Source organism: Manis javanica, chromosome 16 (assembly GCF_040802235.1).
Source record: "Manis javanica isolate MJ-LG chromosome 16, MJ_LKY, whole genome shotgun sequence".
Taxonomy (NCBI): Eukaryota; Metazoa; Chordata; class Mammalia; order Pholidota; family Manidae; genus Manis; species Manis javanica.
Window position 1 is genome coordinate 53,679,684 of NC_133171.1, and position 18,051 is coordinate 53,697,734.

Here is an 18,051-nt window from a genome sequence, read left to right on the forward strand (position 1 = left end):
ATGCCTACTGTAAGGTGGGGCTTTTCCTTAACTGCCATAGACCTGTGAGTTGTTGTCTAACTCAGAGTTGTATCCTGTGGCTGTCCTTATTTTGGTGCCCAGATCGCCCCAGGCTTGGCCCCTGGGAAGTTCTTCCTGCTGGCTGCTCTTCCTTTTCGGTGTATGCACCATCTTTGATACTTACTTTTTAGTATAATCAGGTGGTCTAGACTGTCTTCGCTCTGTCTCAGCTGAGTTGCATTTCTCTGAGGAGCCGTTACTCCTGTAAGTGGAGGAGGATCTGGGCTCTGGTTGTGCTCGTTGCTCCTGCCAGTCATTCTTGGGCCCTTGCAGTGGACAGCTGGGAAATGGACGTGCATGTGTATTTGTGAGAGAGAATGTCTAGCACAGATGGAAATCCGTGAGTTCACACTGGGAGTTCCCGTTATGCTTCAACACCACAGTGTTTTTCTTGACTTTTTCTAATTTGCATGTTTGTCACTCCCTTCTCGTGATGGAGAGAAACCTGACTCCTGTCATCACCAGTGTATTTCCTCATTTGCTCTGCTACCTTGTACGTGACCTGTCTCCTGGCATGCCAGCCTGCACTTGGCCTCCGCCATGCTGGCATCGCCACTGCAGGGCTCCTACTTGGCCCAGGCAGGGGAGAGGAGAAAAGAAGAGGGCTGCTCTCTAAGCACACCGTCCTTCCTCCACTAGACATGCCAGATGAAAACAACGTTTTTTAACATCTAAGATAAACCTTCCTTCTTTTATTCCTTACCAGCATGCCAGTTGCTCTTACTCTTTTCTTAATGAAGATGAAAAATAGATTGTAGCCACCCTGTATGGAATTTTTAATTTTTGAGCAGGCTTAGTGGCTTTTCTGTCCATTGTTAGCCTGTGGTATTCCACATTGTGTACTTATTGTAAGAAAACAAGGTCAAGTTATTTACTAAAATGACATTGTCTCAGTGGTGTCTTACCAAAGGCTCATTCTTCTTAAGTATTATTGGTTATTATGTATGTGTAGAGACTGGCAGACAGTATGTGATATGTGATTTGGATTTATTTTATTTTGTAAAAGTCTTCCACTGACCAAAAGGGGGAAATGAGACTAATCTTTGTTTTTCAAAAGAAATTATACTTAACAAAATTGTTACAAAAATTTACTACTTTATACATACTTTACTAAAAGTTATTGAGGAGTGTTGAGATTCTAGTTTTTAGATTGCTAGATTGATAAAATTCTTAATCTCTAGTTTTTATAATGAAAAATGTAATACCATGTTCAGTTCAGCTGATCTGCATTGTATTCCTAGTTGTTACTGATGGTTCTAAGGTAGTTCTTAGCTGATAGAAGGATATGATAATAGCTCACACTGTATTTCCTGCCATATTTCAATTTTGGAAATTTTAATAGGAGGGATGTGCATTTTCTGTTTCAGTATCAATTTTATACAAGGAAACATGGAAGTTTTGCTCTTCCATAGTTCTTGTCTTTGAAATATGTCCTGTTCATCTTTATTGTGTGCACTAAAGTATTGCAGCCAGTCACACCCAGCTTGATTATATCCTCAGTTTCTTGAAAGACAGTTGGGTGGTTACATAGCTGACTCCCACTGTGGTGAAAAGTGGGGCTCTATCTCCCACTTACATGAATGACTTTGAAGTTTTTTTGGTTTTGGTGTACCACAAAATTTATAACCTAGCTAGAGGTGGAAATACGTCTTTGTACATCACGGGAATAGTGGGGTTCAGGTTTTTCTTAGGTATTTCATACAGGGCAGTATGTATGTAGTATTTCAAAAAGGGGGACTCCTTTCTACAGGTTTCCTTTTCAGGCTCAGCGGGACACGACCAGCCAGGAGCATTGTTTGTGTTTCATTTAAATGTTCTGTTATTTCCCTCACAGATTGGCAGTAGGCCAAAATGTGAGAATCAGATCATCTGTCCCATATCTGTGTCTAATCAGGTGTTCACACAGTTTACCTGCTACCTGTGCTTTCTAATACACAGAGCCTTATTGAAAGTGCTATGAGAAAAATAATCTCCTTACACCTAGACTCCACAGATAGCATAACTGAATTCTTCTATATACTAGCAGAGAAAGAGACATGCTGTTTTTATAGTCCACATATGCTAAGCTGCTACTGAGTGTTTGGACTTCATTGTCTTTCTTTAAGGATCATTGAAATCTGTCGTTGGGCAGTCAGGGCATTTGGAGATCAGGTCGATCCTTTTGAATCACAGCTTCATCGCAGGCCTTTCCTGCAGGATGGATTCAGTCCTGGTGAGACGTGGCCCTTCTGTGGCCTTCTCTCAATGAAGCAGGCATTCGGTATCAGCTCTCCACTCTGCGTTAGGCACACAGGTCTCACAGCCCTGTCTCAACTTGGGGAATTGTTTCCCTTGTAGATACCTGTGAATTGTTCTTCACCAGGCCCTGAGAGTTTCACCCTATACCTGAGCTGATAGTTCTGCTAAATTCAGTTTTGCCACGGGTAAAGCTTGGTTCATTACCTGGTTTAGCTTCTTGAACAGGTAACATGGTATAGTGGAAGGGCCTTGTTACTAATCACGTTGGGCAAGGTAAACAATTTCTTTATCAGTTGTTTCTTCTTTAAAACAAGGAGATATAACTAAAACAGCGGTCTTTAGATTTGTTTGCATACTTCCTACATATCTTTGAGTTACAAATTTACATAGAATAAAATATATGGTGCGGGAGTCCAGCTCCAGCCTAGGGGTGGGATGCCCGAAGGTGCAGGACAGAGTCGGCGTATGGAGAGACAGGACACGGAGTCACATGGAGGTGGTCTCTCAACAAAGTGTCGATAACAGCTTTATTTATACCATTTTGCACAAGGATATAATTATTTTTTATTGTTCTGATGATTAATTAGTATAGGCAGTTGGTTAATAAGTATAGGCAAGCTTTTTTCTTTCTTTTCCTTTCTAATCTATTCATGGTTGGTCAAGCGTTAAGACAGGTGATTGTTTTTCTGTTCCTTGACTGAAACTTTTCCTATCATCATGTGCTCTATTGTGTTTTACGTTTCTATGCAACATAGTTTTTAAGTAGTGCATGTAACCGTAGGAGCGTGCAGTATGTAGCAGCAACTATGGAGTCTATCATCTCAGGGTGAAATACAGGTCACCTAGTGCCACAGTTAGCTAGGATTCTTTCCCACAAAAATATTCTTAGAGGCTTTAATAAATTTATAATCAATCTAAAATCATAAACTCATATCTTCACCTTATACTTCTTTATAGGGCACAGTAGGTAGCAAACTAAATTTCTTCTTCTTATCTACATTTCTCTTTCTTCTGTGTGGATACTAAAATCTCCCTAACATATGCTACACAGGTCTCCATGACTCCCCTACTTCAGGGACTAAACAAGTTCTTACATGGTGAACAATGCAAGGGCATTCATATCATAGAAACTGTTTCTGTTTTAACTACAAACCTTAAACTATAAACAATCACGTCAAATATAATGTATGATTATTCATTTCATTTTTATACTTTATATGTGAATCTAATAAAATGTTAATATAGTAGGTAAATGCAAGATATAGATAGAAAGCATGATTTAGAACTGTAAGAAGGCAGATGTAGATGATCAGGTTTGTGCTTACAGACCAGGTCTTAATCCAAGCTGAACAAGGGCAACAAAACATCCACAGGTATAGAAGATTTCTCTCAAAACTGGGGGTGTGAGGGTCTAAGCCTCACTTCTGTTGGCCCCCTTTTTCTCACCTGATGGTCCACCTGCGGCTGTGCCTATCTTAGGTTGTTCCTCCCTTGAGGAATCTTAACTGTCTCTGGCTAAGCAGCCATCTTCCGGGGCCATACAGGGAGATGTAAAGCTGGTAAGTGAGAGAGAAGTAATGTTCTTTGAAAATGTTAGTTTTTCACTTCTTTGCAGATTTATGCTCCGTGGCTTCTATGCCCAGCGCTTGTTTTGAGGTATCTTTACTTCCTGGAAAAGTATGGTACTAGGTAATTTCACGTATGAGGCACAAATTCTAGTAAAGGGCTGTAATTAGGAAAGGAGAAAAACAAACTATAGAAGTAGTAGAGGGAAGAAAACATGAGATGATTAATTGTCAACAGGGTTATTCTATTCAATATTCTCTCATAACTCTATTCCTAGAAAACTTTCCATCACTAGTTTCACTAGCATTGTAAACAAGGGGGGCATTCTCAGTGGAAATGGGGTGGTCAATGTTTGACTAACTAACAGCAGGTTTCAGTACTTTCTGCTCAGATTGCCATTTGGCCCCTGTGTGTTCTATTCTTCAGGAGCACTGTCCTGAAAAGCTTTTGGGAAGTTTATGTTCTCATCTTTTTTCTGTGCTGCTTAGCAAAGGTTAGTTTAGCCTTTGGCAACAATGCAAGTAAAAACAAAGCCAATAGTATAATGGAAAATAACAAAATCAAGGTGGGTAATAGAGGAAGCCAGCTGCGAAGGCCCCTGATTTGCGGGGGTCTTCCTCCAGCCTGAGCTTTGCTACACAGCTTGAGTAGCATGGCTCCCGGCAATATAGAACATAAGTATCAGTTTGCTGAATTTTGTTGCTTATGTGTACACGTGTAACTACCACCTACCAGTCAGTCCTGCAAGCACTTGAGGACTTCTGTCACCTGAACGGCCGAAGGGAATTTTAAACAATTGTGTCTTTTCTTATGTATTTTTTAGTTGACAGTAAACATTTTTCATCCCAAATTTAAATGATCCCATGGGATATAATAATTGATGCAGTGAAAGGAGTAACATTTTTAAATGGGATGGTTAAGTCGCTCTCCTCATATATGGATCTGGTAGCATCCACATACCATACACTTGATAATTATCATCTCAGTCTGTCATTTTATTGTTACACAAATATTTATCCACTTACCCATTCCCTGTGATACAAGGCTGAAAGTGTTTAAAAAATTTGTTAGATTGAGTTATTTAGGTTATTAACCATACACTATTGATTAAAATTATATATTGGTACAAAGTTTGATAAGTCATTATTGACATAAAAACTAAAATGATCAGAAATTCATCTTTTAATTAGAGACATTGACTTCTGTCATTTACTTCATGTGTCCACTGATAAATATCATGTTAACTCCTGAGACAGTATTCAGCATCTATTCATATTTTTCTTCACAAATGTAAGTGCCGAAGAAACTTATTCACATAAATAAGTTCATGAATGTGGGAAGTTTTTATTATAGTGGGATCACTTAATATTTTGAACTCCTAACTGATATGCACAAAATCGGATGATACTCTAACATTAAAAAGCATTTTTTAGTGATCTTGGAATTATTACCTAGATAGGCCTTCCTCAAAATATTCTGAAGCACTCTTAGAAAACAGTTGTCTTGTAAGAAGTGTTTGTCAACCAAAACTGAGAATTGATTCATTTTTCCAACATTTAAAATTCTCCTTTTGTTTAGTTTATGGTTTTTATACCTAAAGCAATGTGCCATTGTAATATTCAAAATGGAAGAAAGGCTTAGAGTTCTCTTTAAATAGGAGAGAAGTTGTGGCAGCAGGTTCCTTGACATCAGAAGCATAATCAAATCAGTTTTTGAAAATTTTATGTGGAAATTGAGGACCTAGACATTGATTCCTTTAAGGCTATTTATGCCCTGTGTGCCTTAGAAAATACAGCCCTTGAGGAGTATAGTCTAATTTGAAGATAGCTAGACTAGATGCTCTTGAAAATTCCTTTCAGCATTCTGATAACTAAACCCCCAGTAGTATCATGTATTCAGGATATTATGGTAGCCTTGATGGTGATGATGGGGAGTGAGAGACTTATTTTGAGATTTTTTTTTCATTATTCTGTAATGTTGAAAATAAAATACCAAAGTATTTTGTTTCTTTTATTCTTTTGGAACTCAAAGTTTCTAAACAATGTGGATTTTATCCAAAAGGTGGAAAAAAAAAAAAGAAAATCAGACCAAATGCCAAAGTTGTGGTATTCTTTTTCCTAAGGATTTGCAAAGAAATTGCAGAGAAGCTATAACTTTGAGTGAATCTACTGGACCATTACTAAGAACATCAATTCATCAGAATTCTGGAGGACAGAAGTCACAAAACACAGCATTACCACCCAGGAAGTTTTATGGCAACAGTGTGGGAAAGGTTCCAATTAATATTATTGTGAATTGTGATGATAGTAGACAGAATTATTTGCACACAAATGGGGAAGTCATTTTACCTTGGGCAAAAGTAGCCAGAATCACATCCCTGAAAGAAAGGAAAACAAGCCTGTCGGACCTAAATGATCCAAGTAAGTATTTTACCCCATTTAGTACTTCTATCTGTCCAGTATTTTTCACATATATTTTTAATGTGAGCATGAACATATTTGAGAAGTACAGTTTTAATAGGTATCTTCTTGTGTCAATTATGTAATATGATTTTGGGTAGACAATTAAAACTATCCATGTAGTTGGAAAATAATTGATTTTGTTCTCATCCTATCCACCTTACATAGAAAAAACCCAAGGGCACTGACAGACCTTTGCCCCTGTCTCGAATAAGTGCCTGTTATGCCCAGCTTTTTCACTTTGGCCTGGTTATCTGTAAATGGGTGAAGTTCCTGCCTGAGGGTGTTTCTGAGGGAGTGAATAGAACAATGTGTAAAGTACCTACCGCAGTCCAGTGATGTATTTGACACATAGGAAGGACTCAGTGGAAATAAGTCCCTTACCACTTTCATTTCTCCCCTACATCTTTTTCCTATCCCTACGCATGTATACATATGTGTGTATCCTTGAAATGCAGTCTTAGGTAATAAATAGCAGAAAATTGGGAACAGCCAGGGACTGGTTGAATATGTATAGCACTTGTAGCTGTAAAAGTGGAGAAAGATCTCATTTAATGTTGTGTAGAGTGGTTTCCAAGATCTTTAATCAAGTAAATATAGCAAGATGCAGAGCACAGTGCATAGCATGCTACCAAGAATGAATATACTTTTTTTTTTAATGAAAAAATATACCAAATTTTAAAAAGAAGCTGTTTGGAAAGGAAGAAACAATGTAGGAATTAGGGATAGATGCTAGGTTTCTCTAAATATACCTTGTTTTATATATTTGACTCTGGAACCATCTAAATGTTTTGCATGGTCATAAAACAAAATTAAATCAGAAATGTTAAAAGAAAATTTTTTTTTGAGAGGGCATCTCTCATATTTATTGATCAAATGGTTGTTAACAACAATAAAATTCAGTATAGGGGGGTCAATGCTCAATGTACAATCATTAATCCATCTCAAGCCTAATTCTCATCAATCTCCAATCTTCTGAAGCATAACGAACAGGTTCTTACATGGTGAACAAATTCTTACATAGTGAATAAATTCTTACATGGTGAACAGTACAAGGGCAGTCATCACAGAAACTTTCGGTTTTGATCACACATTATGAACTATAAACTATCAGGTCAAATATGAATATTCGTTTGATTTTTATACTTGATTTATATGTTGATCCCACATTTATCCCTTTATTATTATTATTATTTTTATTTTTAATAAAATGCTGAAGTGGTAGGTAGATGCAAGATAAAGGTAGAAAACATAGTTCAGTGCTGTAAGAGGGCAAATGTAGATGATCAGGTGTGTGCCTATGGACTAAGTATTAATCCAAGCTTGATAAGGGCAGCAAAACATCCACGGATGAAGAAGATTTCTCTCAAAGCAGGGGGGATGAGGTTCTGAGCCTCACCTCTGTTGATCCCCAATTTCTCACCTGATGGCCCCCCTGCGACTGTGCCTATCTTAGGTTGTTCCTCCCTTGAGGAATCTTACCCGTCTCTGGCTAACCAGTCATCTTCCGGGGCCATACAGGGAGATGTAAAGTTGGTAAGTGAGAGAGAAGTCATATTGTTTGAAAAGGTTAGCTTTTTACTTCTTTGCAGATTTATGCCCTGTGGCTTCTATGCCCAGCACTTGTCTCGAGGTATCTTTACCACCTGGAGGAATTATGATACTCGGTAAATTCGATATAAGGCACGAATTCTATTTAAGGGTTGTAATTAGGAAGGAAGAAGAAAAGCTACAGAGGTAGCATAAGGAAGAAAACATGGGAGGATTGATTATTTCTTTGACATATCTTCTTGTAGAGTACCTTAAGTATGTATAGGTTTTAAACTACTAACTAATTTGCACACACATATTAACATAATAGGAATACGGTGACATAAACAAAGCAAATCTATAATTACCATCCATCTCCAGTGAAGCCAAGAAAACCATTTAGGCACCCTAGGCATTTGTGAAAATTTGTCTATGATATGATGGATATTGTACTACTGTACTTGAACAGTCTGAGAAAAATCAGACAAATTAAAGCAGCCCATTTCTGGGATCTGTTCACATCCCATATGTTCTTTTAACCGTAGATAGTCTATAGTCATAAGATTTTGGAGTGCTACAACTTGCACCCCTCCCAACTCCTGGTTGAGTTCCAACAGTACAGATCCGGTCAAATTCGTTGTCTCACTGTATGCACATGCCAGCCTAGACATCTCCCTCCTTATTCCAATGGCAAGTCCAGGAAACGGTGGGGTGGACGCAGCCACAACCGCAGCATCGCCCGGATCCCTGTGGAGACTTTTTGATGATCATCCCCCGGCACGAGTCCTCCAGAGAGTGCTGATGCCGGAAGCTCCTCCTCATATCGTATCTTAGTTCATTTTCTGGGTATCCAAGCTAGGCCTTGATCTTCTGCATAGAAACAAACAGACCCTTTGCCCACACTTTGACATGCCCTCTATACCACTGTGCAGAACTCACTGGAGGTCAGCACACAGGGACTGCTTTTTTTTTTTATTTTATTTTTTTATTAAGAGAAAGGAATAGTATCAGAAAAGAGTACCTCCATACCTGATCATCTGACACCCTTTAAGTGATCAACATTAAGGATATTTAAAGCATGCGTTGATCTTTGATTTACCAATAGTTTTATCCTATCAAGGAGTAATCCCCCTTTTCTTTCTTTCTTTCTAAAAGAAAATTTTAATGAAACAAATGAACCTGATCATATGTTTAGTTGATGGCTTTTAATACAGAATATTTCAAATGCATTTCAAATAAAAACATTGTGGCTGTACATTCCTACTGTGGTATATATTTTAAGGTCAAACAGAACTGCAAAGAAATCTTAAGTTTATTCATTGTTAGAGAAAAGGAATGCAAAAGTGAAATCAAAGAAGTAAAACTCCTGTAACTTTAAATTTGAATTGGAAATACTGCAAAATTGTTATATATTTTCTCTTATATAGAGAATAATTTCCTGATTTTCTCCACAGCACATGCCTAGAGAGCTAAGCAACCCTGGTCTATACATGAACAGCCCTGTTGACAATACTGGTACTTTTTAAAAACAGTTTCAACTAAAAATAACCCAAGCTTCTCAGAGAAATGACTGACTCCAGGTCTGGGGCACAAACAGATGAGAATAACCTAGATCATCTCGCCTTTTCACAAGCATAGAGGCTGCCAGAAAGTACTATGGGCATGTCTGAAGGGCACAGGCACTAAAATGAAAGGGCCCCCACTGACCAGTAATATGTCTATTCAGGTCACAAAAGGAATCATAACTACTGTTCATTGAAATACATCAAATACATTGAAATTAATTAATAACAATATCCCCATACTAACCCCAAAAGAAAAAGGCTCTCCATTGATTACCCTTAGAGGTTGCTTAAGGTTCTAAATCATTACTCTGAAAACTGGCAAATAAAGGGAGTAAAATTAAGATTTTTTTAAACTTCAGAAACATTTCAAGTTCTATTTTAATTCAATTGAATATAAAAACCTTAGCCCATACCAGTACATTAGCTTATTTTCTGAAAAGAACTTGATTAAAAAAAGAATTACTGTATGATAGCTGTCCAGCCAGCATTATGTTATGATGATGTTGGTATTTAATGGATATTTTATTATACATTTTAGTGTTGTACCAATGCAATATTAAATACTGTTAATATCATTTGAATTGTTCATAATGGTGAGGTTTTTGTATTTTAATGGTAAGATAATGATGAAAAATCTATTTATTAGGCAGTTACTGAGCATTATTACTGAGCCAAATTTTTAACATCCTGAGGAGGTTTCCAGGATTGGGGGTTAAGTTGATAATAAAACAAAGATAAATTCATGTGGTTCTGAGGTGGTAATTTATTCAGAGCTTAACCTAGCACCAACCATATCAACAATGAATTAAAACCATAAAACCTAGGTTTACTCCCCTCCCCTGCTCAAAAACAAAACTAAAAAGTATAAGTAAGTACATCTAATTAAAGTATATGAAAAAATATGTTCTGTTTTAAGAACATTTCATATTAGTAGTATGGATATGATAGGAATATCATTTATTGCATGCTATGTACTTTGTGATAAAGGTTTCTACACTAACCAATTTATTTTTACAATCATGTGAGGTAGGTACTAATACACTGCATTTTATAAATGAGGCAACCCAGGCCTAAGGACATTGAGTGACTTCTAAATATTTTATGCATAGGACTATTGGAGTTTAGAATGAACAGATTTTTCTGCTTCCAAAGTCTGTTTTTTTAATATACTTAATAATTTTTAAATTTGTATTCCCATTAAAATAGTTTATTATCATGAAGCTTTTATTCTGTCCTGGGTGGTTAAATAGTAAGTGAAATATGCAGTGTCTCAAGGAGTCATGAATTTCAAGTGGAAAGTGAGGCCCACCCGGGGATAGGGAGCAGCAGTTGTTGGCATCACAGTGAGAAAGGGTACTTTTTAGGTGGTAGATCTGGCATTCTTGATAAAGGAGCTTCTGAACAGTGAATTAGTGAGGAGGAAGACATGCTGGTGTCTCTGGGGACAAGTTTGGAATCTAAGTACAAAGATACCCTGTATTCTGCTCAGGCCGCTGTAACAGAATACCCCAGACTGAGTGGCTTAAACAACAAAAATGTATTTTCTTATAGTCCTGGAGTCTGGAAATCCAAGATCAAGGTGTCATCAGGATTGGTGTCTGGTGAGGCCTCTCTTCCTGGCTTGCAGATGGCTTCCCTGTCACTGTCCTTTCACAGCAAGGAAAAGCATGATCTCTTGGTTTCTTCTCTTTTCTTACAGGGACACCAGTGCTGTCACCTTGAGGCCTCACCTTTATGACCTCATCTAACGTTTATTACTCTTCTTAGGCCCTGTCTCCAAATGTAGTCACATTGGGATTAGGGTTTCAACAGAGGAATTTTGAGGGGGGGACACAATTCAGTTCTTAGCAGACCCTGACCTAAATCTTAGATATATATAGAGAAAAATGTGTGTTTTACATAGAATTAAAGCAGCTATAGTTAACTTTTTAAACTATATAATGTCATCTTTCACACTCCGTTTGCTTTGCAATTCTGGTGACATTGAGCACAACCCTCATTTATTTTAAGTTAATAAAACAATCATGTAGTACGGTGCTGTCTGTTGCAGCAGTTGGGGTTTTAGAATAACTTTTGATACAGTAGATACAGAAGGTTTAATGCCCTTGAAGCATAACTGCTTTCCATGAAAGTAGTTGTAGATAGAACACTAAGCCTCGCTTATTTCTGTGGTTTTTCATAAACAACATAAGCAGTTCTTGGACTTTTTAAAAACTTACATATGTCAGGCACTGTGCAAAATAAGTTATTAATTTATTTACCTATTAAGTCATTTGTTCTTGCAACAGTCCTTTGACTAGGTACCACTATAGTCCCCAGTTTCAGAGAGAGGAAACCGAGGCAGACAGCTAGCAAGTGGCAAAGCCCTCACTTTCAAATATGTACAAATTTGCTTAGACCTTCTAATCTGGCCTTTTAGGTTTTCTGTTAATAAAATAATAAAGTACCAGTTTTAAGAAAGATCCAGTTTTAGCATTTGCTTTTGAGACTGCTTAGCAAAATAAGACAGGTGGAATTATGTGGCAATGAAGCCTCTCTGGGGTATGTAATTACTCAGAACTTATCAATTAGGCATTTATGTTTGGGATACTAAAAAAGAAAACCACTCCTATGAGTTCATGCATTCCACAGCATGTGATCTTTGAATGCTTTCTCTTTACGAGGCACAGTTTAGACTGGGAATGGAGCAGTGAACCAGGTGATCCCTTACAGTGTATATGCAGTGGGGAGAGACAAAAGAGCAAATAAATGTCCACAACAAAAAACAACACAAGATTTAAATCAGATGATGTGAATAAGCAAGAACCTGTGTGCTTACATTCAGATTGATTAGTCAGTCAAAAAGTGGTATTTAAGCTGATACTATGACAGAACTACAAAGTGTTAGGGGAGTTGCAGTCAAGGCAGGAATAAGCTTGTGCTGTTTGAGGAACAGAATAAATAGCTAGAGTGTCTGGAGCATAAAGAGAGGAAAATGGAGTAGAATGAGAGAATGGAGTAGTAGGCAGGGTCAGGATTTTGTACGTTATAAACCAGGGTAAGGGTTTAAGATTTGGCTCAAGGGTGGCTCTGCAGGTTTGGTAAGATTCAGTAATGACTGAGGTGTACGAGCAAATACCTTTGTGATGTCTTGCCCGCATGCATTTTCTCAATATCTAGTTAACATTAGGCACTGGTCTAAGTTCTCCCAAGGCCTGATGATTTTAGTGATTTCCTGGGTGAGATAAAATTACTTGGTCACATGGAGTTTCATATACACTTGAAGTGCTATTTTGTGAACAGTGTGTATGCAAATTATCTTCATATTTTAGATTTTTGGAACTCTAAAATAGACCTACTAATGAACATTTAGTTTCTGCTGTATGTTTTGTGTTTTGTGTGGATGATGGTGATGGACTAAGAATCAATTTCATATTTGCATATTGTTAAAAAAAAAAGCCAGTTCTTATGCTTTCTTCATTTTTAACTGTCCTCAAAGTTTAACTTTTCATTAGAGAGAACTTATTTTATCTTCATTCATTTTTATTAGTCTCATATCTGGAGGAGATCCAAAGCAAATTTGGTCTACCTTCCACCTTGGTAATGTATTTACGTATTTAACTGACAGAAACGAAACACCTGAAGTATTTAACATTTTCTTTATAGTCATTTTGTCCAGTGATGATGATGATGATGACAATGACAGGACTAAGGGAAGAAAAAGCGTGTCTCCCCAACCTGCTGATTCAGCATGTTCTTCCCCTGCACCGTCCACTGGGCAAGCAGAAGCAGCCCTAAAGGAGAACCCCTGCGGAGCGGAGCAGGAGCTGGGGGGTCGCCCTGCGGACGCAGAGGCAAACTTAGTCCTGCTGCCATGGAAAGCAAGGATGAGAGACCAGGTGCTTTTCATGTTGGTTGACATTGTTCATATGAAGTCTCCCTTTGGGAATATAATTTTTTTGTCGATAGGCAGCATCCATAGGAGAAAAAGATGAGTAGTTCTTTAAGTGGGGCTTAAAATTCCACTTGGAAGATTATTTGAAAGAACATTAAAAAATGCATGAGAATAATTTTCAGTTAAAGACTTAAAGTGTAAAAAATTCACCAAGAAGAAACTCCATCATCCTTACAGCAAACTACAACTATAAAGTGTACTCATATAATCTAGTGGACAGGGAGAAGTCATTTTACCTTGGATGTATTTTACTATGATGTTTGACTATGTTCTGTTTTATATTTTACTATATGAAAATTTCAAATTGTTAGATGGCAAAAGAACAGAAACTATATAACAGATAATAGATCTAGAGAGGGCTATTTGTAATGCAAGTATTATAACTGCTTTAATAACTCTAAATAGACAACTCTTAAAAGTTGGAGGGAAAAAGAAATGAAAAAAGAAATAGTCAAAAAGAGGAGAAAATTCAGATAATAAACTCCCACATGAAAAGTGCAGATAAGTAAGGAAGTGCAAGTTAGAGAAAATGAGATACAACCATATGCTTGACAGACTTCCAAATCAATATAAAATCAATTAAAATGTACTGCTGGCAAGAATCCAAGGGAAAGGGTACTTTGCTAATTTGCTGATGGAAAAGAAAGTTGTTAATGGCCTTTTGAGAAAACAGTGTAATGGCGTGTATTAAATTTTTTTGAATGTATACCGAATGACCAAATAATTCATTCCCTGGACTCAATCTCAAAGAAATCATCCCCCTCCAGTTTGTAAGACTGTGTCTATAAACATGATTATTGGCAGAACAGCTGCAGGAAAAGTAATTGCCCGTTAGTGTGGAAATGGCTGAAGAAATACGGCACATCCATATGGTGAACTATTTTGCAGCCATTGACAATAAAAATTAGAGCTCTGTCAATGTTTTAAGATTTTTATACAGTTCTATTGAATCAGAATACCCAGATGCGGAAATACATGCATATTTTTCTTAAATTTGTAAAAACTTTTAAGAAAAAAGTTGTGAAGAAGTATATATACATGTATATATGTGCATATATATGTCAGGAATTTTGGAATATTGATAAAAATATAGAAACATACATACTTTGTTGCTAAAAAGAGAACCATAAGAAATGAAAAACAAAAAGTAACTTTAATTATCATAGAAAAAAGATTGCTTACTGTTTTTACTATAATCTTGGGGAATGCCTTTCCAGACATTGCGGCACAAGCAGAAGTAGTAAATGAAGTGATAAATATATTTGATTAAAAGGAAAGTGTAGAATAGTGCACAAAACACCATCAACGGAAATTTGATGTAAGTGCAAATGGGAATAAAGAGCGAACTATGTGACACAGTGTGCGTCGGTCCTTTATAGACGCAAACTGTAGAAAAATGAGTAAAGCAAACGATAGAATTAAAAAAAGTAAAGACCTGCCAGTGGAGTTAAAGAATTTCATTTACATTACTATTTTATTAGCTGAAATTTTCAAAAGTATAATATCTCATCTTGGTTAGTGTTTGGAGAAATGGAATACTGGGTAAGTACACTGGCATAACTATGCTGGAGTGCAATTTGGCAGTAATTATATACACCAGGATTTAGCTGCAGAAATGCTACTTGGAGAATAGTGTTTCCTGGGGGGAGGTCAGAAAGGTCTCAGGGGGCCAGCCCTCCTCCTCCGGGGGTGCTACCCAACTAAGGGATTTCCACAATGCACGTGTGGGAAGGAGTTTTCATGTTGGCCCGCGGAAGAGCCCTTAAGGCTCCCCAGGACGGTGCGGGCTGCCCGGTTCTAGACTCGGCCCCTCCGCTGTGGGGTCCCCTGGAGCAGCTCCCCAGTTATCTGTGTTGTGTTGAGCTAAATAATGTCTCATGTGAAGAACTAATTCCAAAGCTAAAAAAAGTTTTTAAACCTTTCTAATAGGTTTCTGTTAATAATCTGAGAAAACGTTCATAATAAACTTTTAAACCTGAAAAAGCAGTTTACAGAAATAAATATTTGTGTGTGTGATATATATAGCATTTTGTTTTAATACCTGTTTTTTTGCAGGGTTATAGATCACAGCCTTGTCTCTAATGGGAGAATAGGATAAGTGCCCATTTCGATGTAGTGGATGATTTTCCACTTGTTTTCTGACAGGAGTATGTTTTATCCTTGTAATAATAAAGCTTTTAACAATTACTTTTAGTTACGCTTAAATTACATACTTAGAGAAATATCATATTATGATTACTTTACATTTGGAAGTGACTGAAAGCTTAATTTAACAGATAAAGTAGTTTAACATCCTTAAATATATAAAGAAGCATTCTTTTGTAATGTAAATGACCATTCCCCTAAATTACCTGTTCTCTAAAGAATTGCTGATTTAATTCAAGGCACCCGCAGTGCCAGTTACTCGCCAGCTTTCCCGCCGCGCGCCCCTGTGTGGGGCCTGGTGCGGCCCTGCTGCTCTGCGGTGGCTCACTGGGCAGCCACTCTTGCCTTTCTTTGGCTTTACAGTGTCGGACACCAGAACCTAAGGAGTTGTTACTAATGTTCAAAATGATTAGATCATTAAAGGGGGTGTACCCCATCTGACGTGCTACAGTGAATCTGTGTGACGTCCTGATGACCACACTTCTCTGTGGCGGGTCTTCTTGCGTTGTGTATGCTTAGTTGGCGGCCTTGTTTTAGTGACTTATTCCGTGAACATTTCCCTTTTCAGTTTGGTAATTCTATTGTCAACACACCTCTAAAACGTCGCAAGGTGACTTCTCAAGAAGCTTCACTTGATCCTGTAACTTTAAACTGCCCGAGTTCCTTTGAGAGCATCGTTTTGAATTGTCGGAGCATACAAGTGGGAACACTCTTCCGGCTATTGATAGAGCCTGTGATTGTAAGTACATTCTCAAGGTCTCTACTGTCCCAGTTATAAGAGGCAAAATTCCATGGCTAAAGCTAATGTGTAATATTCTTAAATTGTAAGCTGAAATACTTAATGTAATAGATCAAAATTATTTCAAGGTTTCAAATTGCTTTAAAAGTATAAACAAGTATGAATGATAAAAGGGTAATATAAAGTTATAAATAGTTCCTCACTATAAAAATCAGTGGGTAAAAAAATTAATCAAAATGCAATGTTCAAATTAGTGACAAATTCATCCTAGGAAGATGCTGTTCTCCTGGGTTAGAAATCCCCCTAGTGTGTGACTGTGTCATTCTTAGACCAATTCAGTGCATGAAGAGAGTATCTTAAAGAACTGTAATGGGAGAAAGAGGATCCCGAAGCTTTGGGGTCTGCTGGAAAATGTCTTCTAAGACTCCTAGAAACAGATGATTGAACTACAATGGCCACCCAAGAGGCACTGCACTTCTGTGATCCTTTTTTCTTACCTGTCATACTTACTAGTCTGCTGCCCCCAATTCAATTCAAATGTGGATTTCCTGACTGAAATTTTAATGCTTCTTGTAGAGGAGATTTAATGTAATGTCCTCTTAGTTACATGATGTCATCACCCAGCCTTCTTAGTCATCATTTTTCCTCCTCCCAGAGTATCTGTACGTTGTTGGTAGGTCAGTCTCCCTGTAGCACTGAGTTTATTTTATAAGCTTTATTTTTAAATGCCTTTACTTGACTTCCCTGACTGTTGTCAATTATTTTCCCACACTCTGTCTCCTAGTATTATCCTTTATACATAAAACACTGTCTTCCAGAAAGCACATTGTGTCACATTAGGAAAGTTAAACGGTGGTTTTATTATTATTGTTTCAATCTTGATAAGTAGTACTTCTTTTCTAGGAATCATGGTTCTAGGATACAATATGATCAGAAGGGGGGGGGAACTTTATATGTTAGTTTTTAGGAGAAAATGAAATGTGGGCATGATTTCTTATCAGGAAAGTTGTGTGAGAAACTAGCATTTTTTTCTTTTTTCATCAAAAACTCAACCTACTCACAACTTAAACCCTAGAGCTAGAGCATTTCAGAAGTACTCCAGAGACTCAGAGCAAATTATGCATAGAATGTCTATCCATTAATTGCCTGGTAACATTGCAACATATTGTCAGTATTGTCAGGAATTTATGAAGTTTGTGTTTTGTTACAAACCTTCATAGTAGAGATTATTTTTCCTAGCTTCTGTCAATGAACAAAAATGTCATTCTGTGTCACTATATCTCAAAAATGTAAGTTTTATGGCTTTTTCCCAAATTAACAGTTATTCAGGACTTTTTAGTATGATCAAGATTTTGCTGGTAATTTAGACATTTAGCTAAAAGCTGAGTATTTAGTCTCAAGGCTACCTATCAAGAACTATATTAGTGTTTGAACATAATGCTTTTTACATGACAGTTACCAGTTAGGTTTTATATAATCTAGTGAAGAAAACTGTGAACTTACTTTAAAGGACAGTATGTAAAATATAAATGTGTTGATACAGATTTTTTATTGTTAAAAATGCTAAATGAAATATCTCAGCCAAAAAATAGTTGTGCTTACAGTGTAGAAGTTTTCAGTCTGTGGTATTAACCTTCCTTGTTCTATAGGATTTTCCAAAAGAACATTCTTTGATGAAGGAAGAGAAGAATAGTGGATCTGTACATTCTGCAGATAGTGTGCTAAAAAATGATTTGACAGTTCCTTGTTTAGCATAACATACTTACATTTGGTAGTGAAATAATTTATCTGCTTTGTCATGATTAATCTGAGACA

General features: G+C 37.1%; 1 protein-coding gene across 1 annotated transcript in view; it reads left to right on the plus strand.

Annotated features, from left to right (window-relative positions):
• Positions 1–18,051, plus strand: part of LOC108388041 (SUMO specific peptidase 6) — an 86,249-nt gene that overhangs the window by 40,475 nt on the left and 27,723 nt on the right. Inside the window, 3 exon segments of the mRNA XM_073224299.1 lie at positions 5,987–6,284; positions 13,064–13,296; positions 16,066–16,236. Coding sequence (XP_073080400.1) covers positions 5,987–6,284; positions 13,064–13,296; positions 16,066–16,236 — 702 coding nt within the window.